General features: G+C 32.4%; 1 protein-coding gene across 17 annotated transcripts in view; it reads left to right on the top strand.

The window, feature by feature from the left end:
- LOC126855965 (protein retinal degeneration B) overlaps positions 1 to 14,576 on the top strand; it is a 28,980-nt gene extending 14,404 nt beyond the window's left edge. For 5 of the 17 annotated variants that reach the window (XM_050604095.1, XM_050604115.1, XM_050604130.1 and 2 more), the window contains 16 exons: positions 1,049 to 1,499; positions 2,125 to 2,282; positions 2,896 to 2,925; positions 3,523 to 3,627; positions 3,826 to 4,011; positions 4,282 to 4,444; positions 4,535 to 4,939; positions 5,137 to 5,420; positions 5,495 to 5,644; positions 5,755 to 6,017; positions 6,138 to 6,246; positions 6,661 to 6,817; positions 7,169 to 7,318; positions 7,436 to 7,616; positions 7,843 to 8,117; positions 13,771 to 14,575. In XM_050604095.1, the coding sequence (XP_050460052.1) occupies positions 1,049 to 1,499; positions 2,125 to 2,282; positions 2,896 to 2,925; positions 3,523 to 3,627; positions 3,826 to 4,011; positions 4,282 to 4,444; positions 4,535 to 4,939; positions 5,137 to 5,420; positions 5,495 to 5,644; positions 5,755 to 6,017; positions 6,138 to 6,246; positions 6,661 to 6,817; positions 7,169 to 7,318; positions 7,436 to 7,616; positions 7,843 to 8,117; positions 13,771 to 13,903 (3,200 nt within the window). In that variant the 3' untranslated portion in view covers positions 13,904 to 14,575. Of the gene's footprint in view, positions 1 to 1,048; positions 1,500 to 2,107; positions 2,283 to 2,895; positions 2,926 to 3,522; positions 3,628 to 3,825; positions 4,012 to 4,281; positions 4,445 to 4,534; positions 4,940 to 5,136; positions 5,421 to 5,494; positions 5,645 to 5,754; positions 6,018 to 6,137; positions 6,247 to 6,660; positions 6,818 to 7,168; positions 7,319 to 7,435; positions 7,617 to 7,842; positions 8,118 to 9,242; positions 9,360 to 10,190; positions 10,471 to 11,650; positions 11,725 to 13,770 lie in introns of all 17 variants that reach the window. The other 12 variants (XR_007688312.1, XR_007688318.1, XR_007688323.1 and 9 more) reach the window with 12 other exon arrangements.
- The last annotated feature ends 1,233 nt before the right edge of the window (positions 14,577 to 15,809 follow it).

The following is a 15,809-nucleotide window of genomic DNA, read 5'->3' on the forward strand; positions in this document are numbered from 1 at the left end:
TATTTCCCCCAAAAAGATAAAATTGTTTTAAAGATATTGCATGTTCTCTTTCTAATAAAAGAATTGAGAGAATTTTAGCTTTGTCAAAATAAGTATCTTTCTTTGTAGTATTAAGGATTAAGTACAATCTCGTGTAATGTATACAATGTGTTTCAGAAATTATGCATTTTGTGTTCCGATGAATTATAGATACATTAATTATAGGTACATTAATTAAGAATTATAGGTACATGAATTATAAGTACATTAATTAAGAATTTTATTTTGTACTAAGGCAGCGATATAGTTATAAAAATATTATTTTTTAGTTAATTGTGAGGATTATAATAGAATCTTAATTTCAGTTTTATATAATTATAGAATATTACAAAGTGAAAAATTATTAAAGTAACGTTATGTCATAATTTACTAAAGAAATGCATGATCTTTGATACATTCTGTATATTGTAATTTATGTATTGATTCATTTTCTCTTTTTTTAAGAATAATGATGCATTAAGTTTGGCAAATTTAATTCGATCTAAATTCTGTTATTGCAACGCATTGTCAAAAGAGTCCGGCAACTAAAGGATTAAATCTTTCGATCATGACTCTATTAAAGAATCTTTTTAAATTTAGAGTGCTTTGAACTAAAAATCAAATAAATTATAATTTAAATATTCATTGAAAGAATAATTCAATATTATTAGAGCTACAATTTTACTCTTGATTTTCCACATTTCTTATTTTCTTGAATTATGACATTATCATGACGCTTTGTTAGATAATGTAAATTTACCGATGTAGACTGCCAGTTTGTTGGCCTAAACACATTTGAAAAATAAAGATTAAATAAAGAAATTTGTTGCAAAAATTTGACGATATACTTTTGAATTAGCATAATTCAAGACGAGTTATTTATTTATTGATTTGCTATTATTCTCGCTTTACCGAACGTTGTCGTTGGAAACTTTTCCCCGCAACACAAGAGGTCGTGATCGAAAGAGTTAATTTTAACCAGCAGCGCATCCGTGCGTCCGTGCGTGAGACGTATTAAGGTCGGTTCCAGCTCTGCGGAAGACGATGGTGCGGGCGCACAGACAGGCCTGGGCCTGGCAGGACGAGTGGAACGGTTTGACGATGGAGGATATCAGGGAAATCGAACGGCAGACGCAACTGGCGTTGCAGCGCAAGATGGGGCTCGGCGAATCCACGGATGATGAACTCGAGGAGAACGAGAATCGGGAAACGAGGACGACGGCAATGGCGACAACGACTATGACGACGACGCCGACGACACCGGCGACTCCGATGACGGTAAACGCCTCGATGACGTCGCCGGATTCAGATGTCGCTAAGACATTGGCGGCCACTTTGGGCAGTATTGAAAAGGAAGAGGCGCAAAGTCCGTTGTCCATCAGGAAACCATCTGACATTCCAATCATTAACACGGCAGCCAGTTCTGAAAACGAAATCAGTCCCGAAGACTCGCCGTCGCCGGTCGATCTCAACGAAATCAAGTAAGATTGTTTAATTAGTCTCGCGCACTTGTTTTATGATAAAATTGCAGCTGTTTCCGCGATCATTTCAGCATCTCATTTCTGAAATAGTCAATTTAACAGTGAATCTTTTAATCAGTTGGCAAATTTAGTAGCGTATATATAGTAGTGTATATAAAATACAAGTGTATATATATATAATAGTATCAATAGGAATAGATATATTTGTGTATTTTGGCGATTATATTTTATCATTTCAAGAGAACAATGAAAAAACTGGTGATTACAAGTGCTTGATATATATAAAATAATCAGATATAATATTATAATCATTTATATGACTGATTGTGTCTCTTTTTATTTTATATCAAGCATTAATCGCCAGTTTTTATTGCTCTCTTGAAATGATAAGATATAATCATCAGAATCCACCAATATACTATTCTATTATACTTTTATTATTAATAGTTTGAGGTAATTAGCAATGCAGCAACTAGTAATAAGTATGAGTATTTTGAACGATAACATAGACGATTATTATTTGTCATTAATACACATGCGCGGATGTTATGTGTGGTATCAGAGTTTTTATATTATTAGAATTATAAATTAAGTCGAAATTAATTAAGAGCGAGCTACATTGCAGAACCACGACCAGCGATGCGAAAAAGGAATGGAGAAAGAACAACGTGCACTCGCCTAACTCCAACAAGAACTTTGACATTCAGATCGCGAACTGGAGAATGGAAAGCATCGTCAGGGAATCCGAATCTGGTAGCGACGACGAGTTCTTCGACTGTCAAGGTAAAACTATTATTCCAAACGCGCATGCGTATAGCATGCCTGTGATAATCTAGAGAGAGAAGCATTTGACATATGATTTATCATAAATGAATGATAGCTAGATAATAATTTTGCGGCACACTGCTTTCCGTTGTAACGAGTTTCAATACGTTGATACAAATTCTAAAACGATAAAGAGAGAGATGTTATTTAAGATATATATATTTCAAAGAACTATCGGATATAGCAATATTTAAATAATAGGAATCGCGATATATTGACAGTACAAAATTATTTAACATACAAAATAAATAATAATCTTGAGAAAATTTTTATAAGGAGAAATATTGATTGTAAATTCATCAAATAATTCATTTGAAAACATTTCGTTTTTAAATATGACATTTTATATAATAAAATTATATAAGAAATTTTTTTTTATAATTCATGTTTGTGGACGATATTAATGTGATATTACTAAATCTTATGTATGATATAATGCTTGTTAATAATTCATATGAAAGAAGTGTGTTCTGTGAAATAATACACAGATTACTGAAGCTAGACATGACAGCATGTGCTGCGTTTTTATGTGTTATCCTCTTTGTTTTTTATGTCGCTTCCCATACCGCAGCTGGGTTCATTATACCTGTTATACGCAAAGGTAGGACACGTAGAGTGATTAAATAGTAAACGCGAGATAAATTGCAAAAGGAATGTCACTCCATATATTGAGGATGTATCTGCAGAATGAATGATCTTAAAATACGAGAACATATAATACAATGTGACAAATCGGGTTGTTTGACGCGTATATGAAATTTGCATTCGATTAACGATCAGAATCGTGCATGTAGTTAGAATCCGCGAAAGATTTGCGCATGTCGCAGCATGGCTCTACTCGTAGTAAAAAAATTAATTTAGCGGCTAAAGCAAATCGATTCATTTTGTATACATTATATGTATAGAGTTTTATATACTTCATTAAATAGAATAACATATGACTTCTATATAATCTAGAATTCGAATAATTTGATCGCAATTAAAGTTTGATTTATATCATAAATTTACTTTATTGGATAATTTATATTATCTTGTTATAAAATTATTTTTTATAATGTAGACATCACGTTCTTTAAAATATTGTATTGAGTAGATTGTGTTGAATATTATTAATCCATATTTTATTATGAAAATTTTGCTTCGCGATTAATCGGAGAAACGCATTGCATAAGCAGCGTTAACGTTTCTGATTATACAGAGGACTTTGAAGATAGCTCTTCATTAGCTAAATGGAGTTCTTTGGATCTTCTAGCAGAAGGGGAGGACACAACTGTACGGACACCACCTACTGCAAGCGAGCAAGGTTAGTATGTTAAAACAAAATGTAGCATTTGTAGCATAATTCGATTATTATTATTGAACTTTTTTTAAAGATAATGGTAGAATATTGCGCGAAACATTTTTTTAAACTATTCTTATTCGTTCTTATACATGGTGTTTATGGTCTTTATACGGCGATTGTACTTTGTGTCTTGTTTTATCTTTCTTTTATGTTTTGCAGAAGACACAATATTTTCACCTTCATATCTGCAGCGCGTCGCCAGCGAGAGAAATAGTAAGAGATTGCAGATTCGCACGTCGGCCAGTATTGACGTGTCATGTCCAACATCTCCTCAGCATTCTCCTACGCATCAACCGTGCAAAATTACCGTTCTAATCATTGTAGTGCATGGTGGCAGTGTTTTAGGTAAATAATGTACTTTTTTTTATTTTAGTACAAAGATGAACATTTATTTTATATTTAGATTTGGTTATTATATTTAGATTTAATTAAAAATGTAAACATAATTTGTATAATACAAGTAAATTATTAATTCTTTTTTAATTTATGAATGTTGATATATTTTTGCAAATTCTTAATTTTTATGTACTTTTCATTATATATTGATGGCATAGAATTTATATGTATAAATGTATATATGTTGAACATGTATAAAATCACGCTTCTGTACTCCAGACGCGAATGCCGATCTAACCGCGAAAAAGTCAGACATAACAACATTTCGTGGAGCTTTCGAATCCGTGATGAGGCAGCATTATCCTAGCATGGTCGGACATGTATCCATTAAATTTGTCGCTTGCCCTTCCATTTGTACCGAAGGTCTTGGAATTTTATCAAGGTATTACATCGAATGGCATTTAAATACCGTTTCTATTAGAACCAGTTACCATAATTGTCATAATGTAATTATGATAATTTTGTTGTACAGTCTGAGTCCGTACAGCTTCGACGTGTCGCCTTCGTGCATGGATGCGCCGCAAGTTACACACGATACCATCCCGATCGGCGCGATTCCTTTGCTGGCGAGCTCGAGTTCCGACTATCAGGACGCGGTGTCGCGCATTGTGATGGCTGCCAATCAGGTATATCACGATTTCATCAAGAGCGAGGAGGGTAGAGGCTTCTCCGGGCAGATCTGCTTCGTGGGTGATTCGGTAGGCTCTATTTTGACCTACGACGCTCTGACCAGAGCGACGCAGCACTCGAGGCACAGTAGTGAGAACAGCATCCTGGAGAGTGGTAGCGGCCAGCAGAGTAATGATAATGGCGGTAATGTCGAAGATGCCAAGCATCTATCCGCGCCATCCCCTAGAAGAAGGTCTTCCGGTACGAGGTGAGCGACTATAAACGTCGACGATTAAATTCTTCTTTGAATAATACTAAAAAAAGATCAAACAAGAAGGACATTGATAATATCTTACAATTTGACATCAAAATATTTGAAACCTTGGATAATGACGGGAATGTAGAATTAGTATACACGATCATGAAAGTATTAATTAGTTTTCATTAAAACGTACTTATTTACAGCGACAACCCTCACCATAACAAATTGGACTTCGAAATAGGTGACTTCTTTACGTTTGGCAGTCCGCTCGCGCTAGTTCTCGCCTACAGGAAGACCGCGTCCGCTGAAAGGAACAGCTTCATACCCAGGCCGTTGGTTAATCAGGTGTACAATCTGTTTCATCCCACGGATCCCGTGGCCGCGAGATTGGAACCTTTAATTTCGGCAAGATTTTCGCTGATCCCGCCAGTCAATATCGCTCGATATCAAAAATATCCGCTTGGCAACGGTCAGCCTTATCACTTGCGTAAGTGGATATTATAAGATTACAAATCAAATTGCAAGAAACGAAAATCAAATCTTTTGTGAATTTGATTTCAGTGGAGACTATCCAGACAAATCCGCAGCTGTTTGCTGACGGCCTCAACATTCCTAATATTCAAATGCATTTAAGAAGACTATCCGATATATCGCTTCAAAGTACAATGTCAGGCATTATCGATAATGTTCCTTTACAAGCGGTGTCTGCTTGTAAGTAAAAAATTGTCGCATTACTATATTTACTTGCAACAATTATTGTTAATAATTTTTTTTCATACATATTGAAATTATCTAAAATATTTATTATTACCTCGCTTCAGTGACACAAAAATGGTGGGGGACAAAGAGACTAGATTACGCGCTCTATTGTCCAGAGGGTCTTGCTAATTTTCCTACAAATGCCTTGCCGCATCTCTTCCACGCCAGTTATTGGGAATCTTCGGATGTAATCGCGTTTATTCTGAGGCAATTGGGCAGATTCGATTTGTCACTGCTCGGTAACGAGGAAAAGGATCTCACTAACTTCCGTCCAGGTCAACCCAGAGAGAAATGGAATAAAAAGCGTACCTCTGTTAAACTAAAGGTTCATTTTATAATCGCAATTTCAATTTTGTCTAAAATTTTGCGCTGTATATATATTTATTATTTTAAATTGGTCCTTTCTTTGCTGCATCACTTATGATTATGTATTGATACATTTCAGAATGTTGCTGCCAATCACAGAGCGAATGATGTCATTGTAAGAGAAGGTGCACCACAAATATTAGTCGCTAGGTTTATGTACAGTCCTATTGATATGATAACTTTAACAGGTATATAACAAAATTTTAAAAAAAAGAATAATTTCTTTTATATAATATAAATTTTTGCATTGAATGTATAATTCAGTTTATTGATATATATATATATATATATATATATATATATATATATATATTAGCATTATATATATATATATATATATATATATATATATATAATGCTATATATATGCTAGATATATATAGCAGATATATATATATATATATATATATATATATATATATATATTTCATCTGTATAGTAAAATTTAATCAACTGAGATATTTAATTTATTTAATCAGGTTTGCCAGTGATTTATATATATGTTTTGATAATAGTTTTAGTAACTAATTTTTACATTTCAATCGGTAAAAATACAATGCTACAAATAAGATGAAAATGAAACAATTCACATTTTATTAAAGGTGAAAAAGTGGATATTCACATTATGAAAGACCCACCGGCAGGTGAGTGGGCATATCTTTCCACCGAGATAACTGACAAAAATGGTAGGATAATTTATAAAATACCAGAGGACAAAATGCTAGGCTATGGACTCTATCCAGTGAAGATGGTTGTAAGGTAATATATTTTTATTTGAATTTTAAATAGATATTAATCTAAAACTAAATATTTAATCAATGAAAAAATTAACATATATAATAATGCAACAGATTAAAGATTTTATAAATAATTGAAATTAATTAGAATTAATGAATCAAATTGATAAAGATTGAAATTAATATTTTATTAGGAATAAGAATTTAAAGTATGAATAAAAGTGTGAAATGTGAAGATCAGTGAATGTGATATAAAAACAAATGACTGTAATTAATATAAATTAGTATGTGAACCTTTTTTGTCTAATTTATACTTTTTTATGATAAGAAATATAAATTCTTTTAATCTGTCTAAACTAATACGCGTTCACAGGGGAGATCACACATCTGTAGATTTTTTCCTTGCTGTAATACCGCCGAAAACCGAATGCGTAGTTTTCAGCATAGACGGCTCTTTCGCCGCCAGCAGATCGGTGAGCGGCAAAGATCCGAAAGTCTGGGCCGGTGCCGTCGATGTTGTAAGGTAACATATCACAAAGATTTTGAAAGATTCTTTGTTGAATTTGCAATCTTATCTCTTGAAAAAAAAATAAGCGAATATTATTTATACAAAGTTCTTTTCTGTTAATATTTGCGATAGACATTGGCAGGAACTAGGTTACCTTATCATTTACATTACTGCGAGACCTGACATGCAACAACAGACGGTGGTTTCTTGGCTATCGCAGCATAATTTTCCTCACGGTCTCGTCTCGTTCGCCGACGGCCTGTCCAGAGATCCGCTCGCCCACAAAGCCGCCTACTTGAATAAGCTTGTAAAGGTTTGTGATAATAGCAAACACTGACAATGGAAATAGATAATGAAATGTTCATGATTGATTCTACAATTCTCACGATCGGCAAGAATAATTTTCTGCGTAAATGCAAACAATTTTATTTCGAGAGATATCGAGATTTTTTATTAATAAATTTTTTTTTACAATTTTTGATTCCGATTTTGTCAATATCCACACAACTGCATTTGCTACATAAACTGAACATTGACAGGAGCACGGAATGATAATTCATCAGGCGTACGGCAGCGAGAAGGATATTAGCGTGTATACGGCGATAAACCTCAAACCGAGCCAGATCTTCGTCATCGGTAAAGCATCCAAAAAACATCAGGCCCTGGCGACAATATTGTACGATGGTTATGCCGCCCATCTGAGCATGCTGCAAGCGCATGGGGGTTCACGTCCCGCTCAGGGCAACGCGCGTATGGTGATCCCTAGGGGTCAGTTCGGCTTGCCGGGACAAAATACTTCCTTACGTCGACGGAGGTGAGTTTTCTGTAGATAAATTCATTCTGCCAATTAATAAGAAAGAGAGATTTTTCATATTTCGCCAAAGAGAATTAAATATCTTCTCGTCAGATTCTATTGCTATTGTTTTGTTACGCCGAAAGTACTGTGCATTTACTAAAGTCAGTTGCACCCATATAATCACAATTATTAAATTTTCTTTATTGAAAGTATCAATTATATTTCTGCTCCTATCCATGTTATTTTCTAATTGTTATTCTTTAATTTCTAATTATATATTTTTTTTCTTAGCATCATAAATATAAGAAAATTTTCCATTTTTGAAATGTCATTATACCCGCGAATACAGGGTACAATTTGCTTGCTTTAAAAAGAATATTATTTTTTAATAATCTATTAGACAGATATAAAAAATTGAGTTATATATTTTATTTTCTTCTGCAATACAATCTACTTTATCTACTGTAATTATCAGAAAAAGTATGTAAGCAGAAACGAAATTCTATCAACTAAACTGTATTCAAAAATAACATTGCTGAAAATGGAATGCAACTGACTATGAAAACTACACGAAAAAGATACAATCGGTATGAAAGCAGGTTTATTCTCTCAGCTCTTTGTTGCTGGATGTTGCTTTCGAGAGTCGCTATTTCACGATGCTACCTTGCAAGGTAGATTTTTTCGCTTCAGTAATTTTTGTCAGAGTAGTTAAATTGTCTTCCGTTAAAAAATATCCTATGAGTTATCAGTTCAACAATAGTTAGTGAAAATTTGTGAGCTGTTCGATAAATTCATTTGATCTTATTTCTATCAATTTTCCGAAAGATATATATTCGAAAGTTTAACTTTATTTTTAAAATCAATTGAAATTTATCTAATATTATTGTTAAAGAAAAATAGATAAAAATGAAATTTTTTAGCATTTAATGTAGCTTTGCTTGGCGTATACTAGGCTGTTTTTTTTCTTTTTTTTTTTTTTCTTCATTTATCTGTCAGAGAAGGGTCAAGAAACGACACTCTAGGTGGCATCCGCGTACTGAATTATCACGCAAGTGACAAATGCATGCGTGCGTGCGTGCGTGTGTGTGTGTGTGTATGTATGTATGTATGTATGTGTGAAAACGAGCCCCGGCTATGTTGCAGTAACGATACAGCGGTGAACTCCCCGGCGCGCAACAGCGTCTACTTAAAGCGGAAAATCTACCTTACTCACATCTAACACATGCCTATAATCTACGTACAATTTATTTACTCACATTGGTAACTATCTACAACCGTCTACTGCTCTTACTCTTCACGTAGGCGCCGATTTAAGTTACTACTTGATGATTAGCAACCATAATTTCTAATTTTCATATCGGCAAACACAATTGCCAGTCAATTAAATGAATATCATGTGTCATTTGCTCAAGTAAATATTTGAATTAAATTTGCAAATTCAATTAAAAAAGCAGAAATCAGCGCCTATATCCTTCGCTTTTTCCTCAAATCTTTTGCAGCACATTTTATTGGTAGAAGGATTATACACACAAATATAAGATTAGGTTTATGTCGTCATATTTTTATACGTAAAAATAACATTTATGTAGTAAGAATTAATATGATAGTTTTTTTCCTCATGTGTTTAGAAAAAAAAAATTGTTTTTTTTTGTTGTTTAAAAATCGTCGAGCTTCTCGTATCTTTCCCATTTTTTTTTCGAGAGAACACGATCATTTCGAGATTTATTATAGCCAGTACAAAAGAAACAACATATAAACAAAAATTATTTAAGATTGTATAAGTAGATAACGCATGTTAATAGATAAGATATATAAAAAATGAGAAAAATAATTAAATTATAAACTATTCTCTCTTTCAATTATGTGAAAGTGATGATTATGATGATTATTGTTATGATTACCGACTTAGATCAGTGTTTTAAATCAACTTCTATCATACAAAATTAAGATTATTATTATTATTATTATTTATTAATTCTGCTATAGTTGCTTTTTTTAAGAAAATCTTTCTGCTATTAACGCGCGCTGCACCGTCCCCATGCTATTCTAGTCAGTTAAAGCGGAATGCACCAACCGAATTTTCCTGACCAGTCTCTTGATTACAGGTACCTGCTATGAGGGATATGTCGCGTTGTCAGCGTAGTTAAATATCGCACTCTGTCTCTCTATCTCTCACTCGGCGAAAGCGACTCTGTTGTCGTAGTCCTACGCTCAAACTTATTGTTTGTATCTATCGGCTAGTGCATACATGTCCAGGATTTGTGGCTAATATGACTGCTCTATGACCGCCTCTCTATAGATACGTCCGGGAAATAGAGAAATCATTTTCGTTTTCCTCCCGAAACGAACAGGTCTCACTTTAACGACGAAGGTAAATCGTCGTCTCACGTTTCCGCCTTGTTAGTTTGTTGTTTTGTGTTAGAATAATGCTAGATCCATCACCTAGATCGTTTCATATCTTTCTAGACTGAGAATTTTGATATTTTAATCGTCATTTAAATTGGAATGTTCACAACTTATATTATGATCAGAAGATAATGCATGCATAATTATATTTTACTAAAATTATTAATGCTCTTTTATGTAAATTGAATCAAAACGCACTTTAATGTATATAATTAATGCATAAATAATTATTTAAAATTAGATTTAATTAAATTTATTTTTATTAATTTATGATTTATAATAAACTAAATTTTAAATAAATTTCAATTTATCTCCAAATTTATAATTACTTTAATCAAATATATTTGCTTGATTTAGCTTCATTAATGTGATCAATGATGTGAATAACATTTTAATTATGATAAGTAATATCAATCGGCATTTAAAATATTAATTAAAATAGACGTATAATTTGTGATTTTTTAAAAATATTAATATATTAGAATTTACAAAACTTTCTTTCTCTTTCACTGCGTTATTTAGAAACAATTCGGAAAATGAAAATTTTATATATTTTATAATAAAAAATTATAAGTTGTGAATCTCTCCAAAAACGATTTTTTTAATTCGTTCGAATTAAAAAGATTCGATCGAAGGAACATTGTTTCTACATTGTATAATCATTTTTTTTTTTTAAATCTATAAAAAATTTTAACCATTATATTGCAAAATTATGTCAAATTTATGTCAAAATTCGTGTCAATTGAATGTATACACGCCTGATATCAATAGAAATTAATTAAATGAAAAAAATAAATAAATAATGGAATGATCTCGGACAAATGATTTGGTGGTAGATCAGGCTGAAGATTGTTGCTTGTCCGTAAAAGGATCGTATAGCAGCACGAATAAGGATGCCATAGATTTACAAGAGAGTGTATTCCATGCACGATTATTAAATTATATGTGAATGTTCAAGTTTCGAGAACTCACGCACATACATACGTGCCGTGTGATTTCCACTAAAAGCAAAAACACTGGCAAACTCCTCATCTCCGATCATTCGCTCCGCTGTATGCTCATATCATAATACATGCGCGTATATTGTCAATAATTCTCGTCGCTCCGAGCGGTTCTGGTTCATTCATCAGCATTGCATTCCATAGGTGACGGTATTACGGGACGAACGATAGCGTATGTTAATGAGAGAAAGCAGTATCAAGGATTATATACCGAAAATGTAAGACTCTAGGCCCGATTCTTTGTTATGGCTTTTCTTAAAATGTGCTTTGTAGAAATTGATGAATCAATTAGAATTCATTCCACGTAAATTAATCGTTTCACCCCATAGTTGCCTCGCTTTTTTCTAAAGAAAAATTACTCTTTTCGCTCTTATGGTTCTCTTCGTAGTACTGGCAGCAAGCGCGAATGTGCGAAGAATCGATGTGTTTATCACGTATCGAGTATGCTAAATCTTCTTTGAATAAATTGTTCCAGATGTCGAGAAATTCTTTGATAACATTCTATGATTACAAATAAATCTGTATAAGATATTAATTTCTAATTATATTCTGAGATATAAAATTTGTATAAAATTATTAAAAGTATTAAATTTTTTATTTTATAATTAGAAGCATCTGCCAGAGCTATTTAGGATTGAATAACGAATAAGCTTGGACACATATCAAATGTGTCTCGTTTATGTTAGTTGAATGTTTTATATTGTCACGATTTCTTCCTCCTCTCTCCCTCCCTGGTTATTTTCAAGAGACAACAGATAATAAATAATCGTCTCGCTGTTCATATAAATCCATAGGGCGGACAGGTGTCTTCTGTCTTCATCTGATTCATTATTCATTATCGCTTCGGATGTTATGTCACGCTTTCCAACAGTACAAATGTAAAACACCCCGCTTTCCTCATTGTTCTGTTTTCATTCATCCGCTTTCAATGGTGATCTATGTCCACTTCACTCGCAAGCGAGTTAAACTTCGATACGAAACGCACTATTCTTTACGGGATGCGCGGCAAAATATATGATTATATATAGAGTGCTCTTTATCACATTTTCAGATAACATTTGAATGAATATGTCGAATACTGAGAGTGAAAAAAGAACCTAAATACATTAAAAAAAAATTTGTCGATCAATTTTTATTTCATATTATCTTGTCGTATTTAATTTCTAGGTTTAATTATTTAAACATTTGATTTGAAGAGATTAAAAAATATAAAGCATATCTAAAATTGTTAAAAAAGAAAATTTTTTTTTCCAAATATCTATCAAAAGAGATACGTGGTTTCATATATTTTTTTCTCACATCCTGTAAATATCTGTTGAAATAATCTGTATATAGGATGACGATAAAATATGTGTGTTAATTACGACAGCAGCAACAACAGAAATGAATAATATGCATTGACAAACAGCAAATCATTAATCGTTTTCAGCCTAAGAATGACAGAGGAGGGATAAATGCATTATCATGCTTTCATCCTGATGTGATAAGCAAATACAAAAGATACATCACTGCTGCTTATTGCACAATATGTCGCACGATACAGAAGCGGATTGCGTAATATTTTATATTGTGCTCAATAGGAAAATAGCATAAAATTATATATAATTTTAAATTATTTAAACCAATTTTTAATTACTTCTTAATTAATCTACAAGTCGATCCTTTTTTTCATCCATTATCGGTACTTATGCTATTTTTAATCGCATATACGTAATTTTTTCCCATTCTCATAATTGGAAAAATTGTTATTTCTTAAGATATTGTTTTAAAATCCGTTTCTGTCGTACATAATCAATACATCTTAATTAGACATGCGAATAGTTTCAAGAATGCAATACGAAATCTAACAGTCATCCTATAATCGTATTATACATACTGTCAATCGCGTTGATTCGAATGACAGTACGTCAAATGCGTGAAAATAATAAAGTTATCGAGATGACTTTGAGAAAGCGATGCTTGAACCTTCTTTCTTCTTGATACGATCTCAAAGAATAAAAATTTTTAACAGCAAAGAATCGAAAATACTTGTAATTATGCATCTTCAATATACATAATTAATAATAAAATTTATCATATAAATTTATTTTGAAATATATATTGAATAATATATATTGATCAAGATATATATTTTAAAGTATATTCTATAAGTCTTTGAAAATAAATTCTTTGAAATGAAATTGATTTCTGTATCAGGAAGAATTGGCGTATCTCGGTTATCTCGAGGAGGAAATTTACGATCGTTTATTAATTATCGCCGACAGCTCTTTTAGGACAGCGAAGCGTGCGATCTCACAGCCACCCTTGGGCAAAGCGCCCTTCCCGTTGGAACGATCCACGAGCGTGGGTCCAGGATCGAGCAGCATTCACCGATCGGCGGCGACTGAGAAGCTCTGACGATTCGCGCGCTGCCGCTCGTTCTTCGAGTCCCGGCGGTAATTCCCCGCGAAAGGGAAGGACACGATTCTCGGTTCTGTATCCTCCTTTATTCCATTCCTTTCTTCTCTCTTTCTTTCCATTTCGTCCGGATCCTTACTATAATAATCTTATTATAGATTTTTATATCCTCGCGTTGATCCCGTCAAGATTGTGATCTTCACAATCTTACACACAGATTCTTTTTTAGTCTTCTCTGTTCTTTATAGATCTTTGATGAGGCGTTACCGTCCTATTTTTCGTGATATCTTTCTCATATCGTAATCCTTGGTCTTTGAGAGTTTCATAAATATATGTATATATATTCTATATATCACGATAAGAAAAAAAATATTCTGTTTTTATATATTATAAACTTTTATTCTTCTTGATCTTAAACATCTTTAGTTTAATGCGAGTGCTAGCTCTTAACGTTTTTTGGTATTTCATCCATTATTTTTAGAGACCTTCAAAAATTAGATGTGGAAAATTTCTCAATTCGATTTTGCAAAAATCTCTTTGTTATAATAGAGTCCATAAATCCTGTAATTAGATTGTCTAGATTTTTAATTACGAGTTAATTCTTGTATAGCTCCTATCGTATGACTTTTATTATACGGGACTAGCAAAACTCTCGTATTATTCCAATAAATAAAATTATATATATATATATATATATATAACATATATATATATATATAACATATATATAACATATATATATATATATTATTGTTGTTGTTGTTGTATATTTAACGCCATTTTTACTATAATTTATTACAATTCTCTCACCTTATTACATGGAACAAAGATATTTATTTATTTCGAATATTCTTTTTTATTTTCTTTTTAATATAAATGCGAGTGAAATAAGAATAAAGATAAAAATTAAAACAATAATAGAATTTTGTTTAACGGAATAATGAGCCGAGAGAATGAGAGAACTTGTTAAAACTGTTACCTGAGTCTCCCTTGTTATTAAGATGACGTAATCTAATGTTATCTGTGTGAAACACACTGAACGCTTAGATGTAATTAGCGTTAAGATCTGTTAGTATTCTATTCATTGCCAAAAACGTTATAAAGAGACGTAATACGTAATGCTCTGCAAAGTTTGCGCCAATTTCTTTCAGGGCTATTTTCCCCTTGCGCGATATTCACAAAAAAGATACAGTTTTAAAATATAAGGATGTGACACATTGATTGATAGATGATATACTTGTTATACGCGAGCGATTGTTTTATTCATTTGACTTCACAGTTTTATTTATAGCACATCAAGAGAAAAGATATAGTATGTCATAATTATAAATATTATTTATTCGCGACGCAGACTGAGAGAATGTATTTTATTAAATCGACTGACACAAGATAAATATTTGTATCGAAGAAGATAATAATTAAGACACAGTATTTTTGTAACAGTAATTTGAAAAAAATCTGATTATTTATAGCTAAAAATGATGATAATGAGAGTGCAATAACAATATTGATTTGAGGAAAAGATCTTTCCATATATTATTTCATATATGTCTCTATAAGATAAATATAAATGAGTTTTTATATTCAATTTTTTACAGAACAGTAAGTTTCTGAAAATAACGCGTATATCGACAAGTATTTATGCATTTAATCGCGAAGCTGAGAGATGTACTTATCATACATTTATAAGACGAAGCATCGACATTTATTGTTAGATGCGCGTGCGCGACGAGCGGTACAAAGCTACTTCCCTCTTATTATATAGTCGCGTAAAGCTGTAGCTGGCGATGTAAATAACGTTAGATGCTGTGTAAATAACTATTGTTATTCGTGGATAAAGTTAGATCGAGGTTCGCGAAATGTCATATTAGCGTGATTAGCTGCTAGATGCTTCGTCGAGGAAAGC

This window comes from Cataglyphis hispanica, chromosome 2 (genome assembly GCF_021464435.1).
Source record: "Cataglyphis hispanica isolate Lineage 1 chromosome 2, ULB_Chis1_1.0, whole genome shotgun sequence".
Taxonomy (NCBI): Eukaryota; Metazoa; Arthropoda; class Insecta; order Hymenoptera; family Formicidae; genus Cataglyphis; species Cataglyphis hispanica.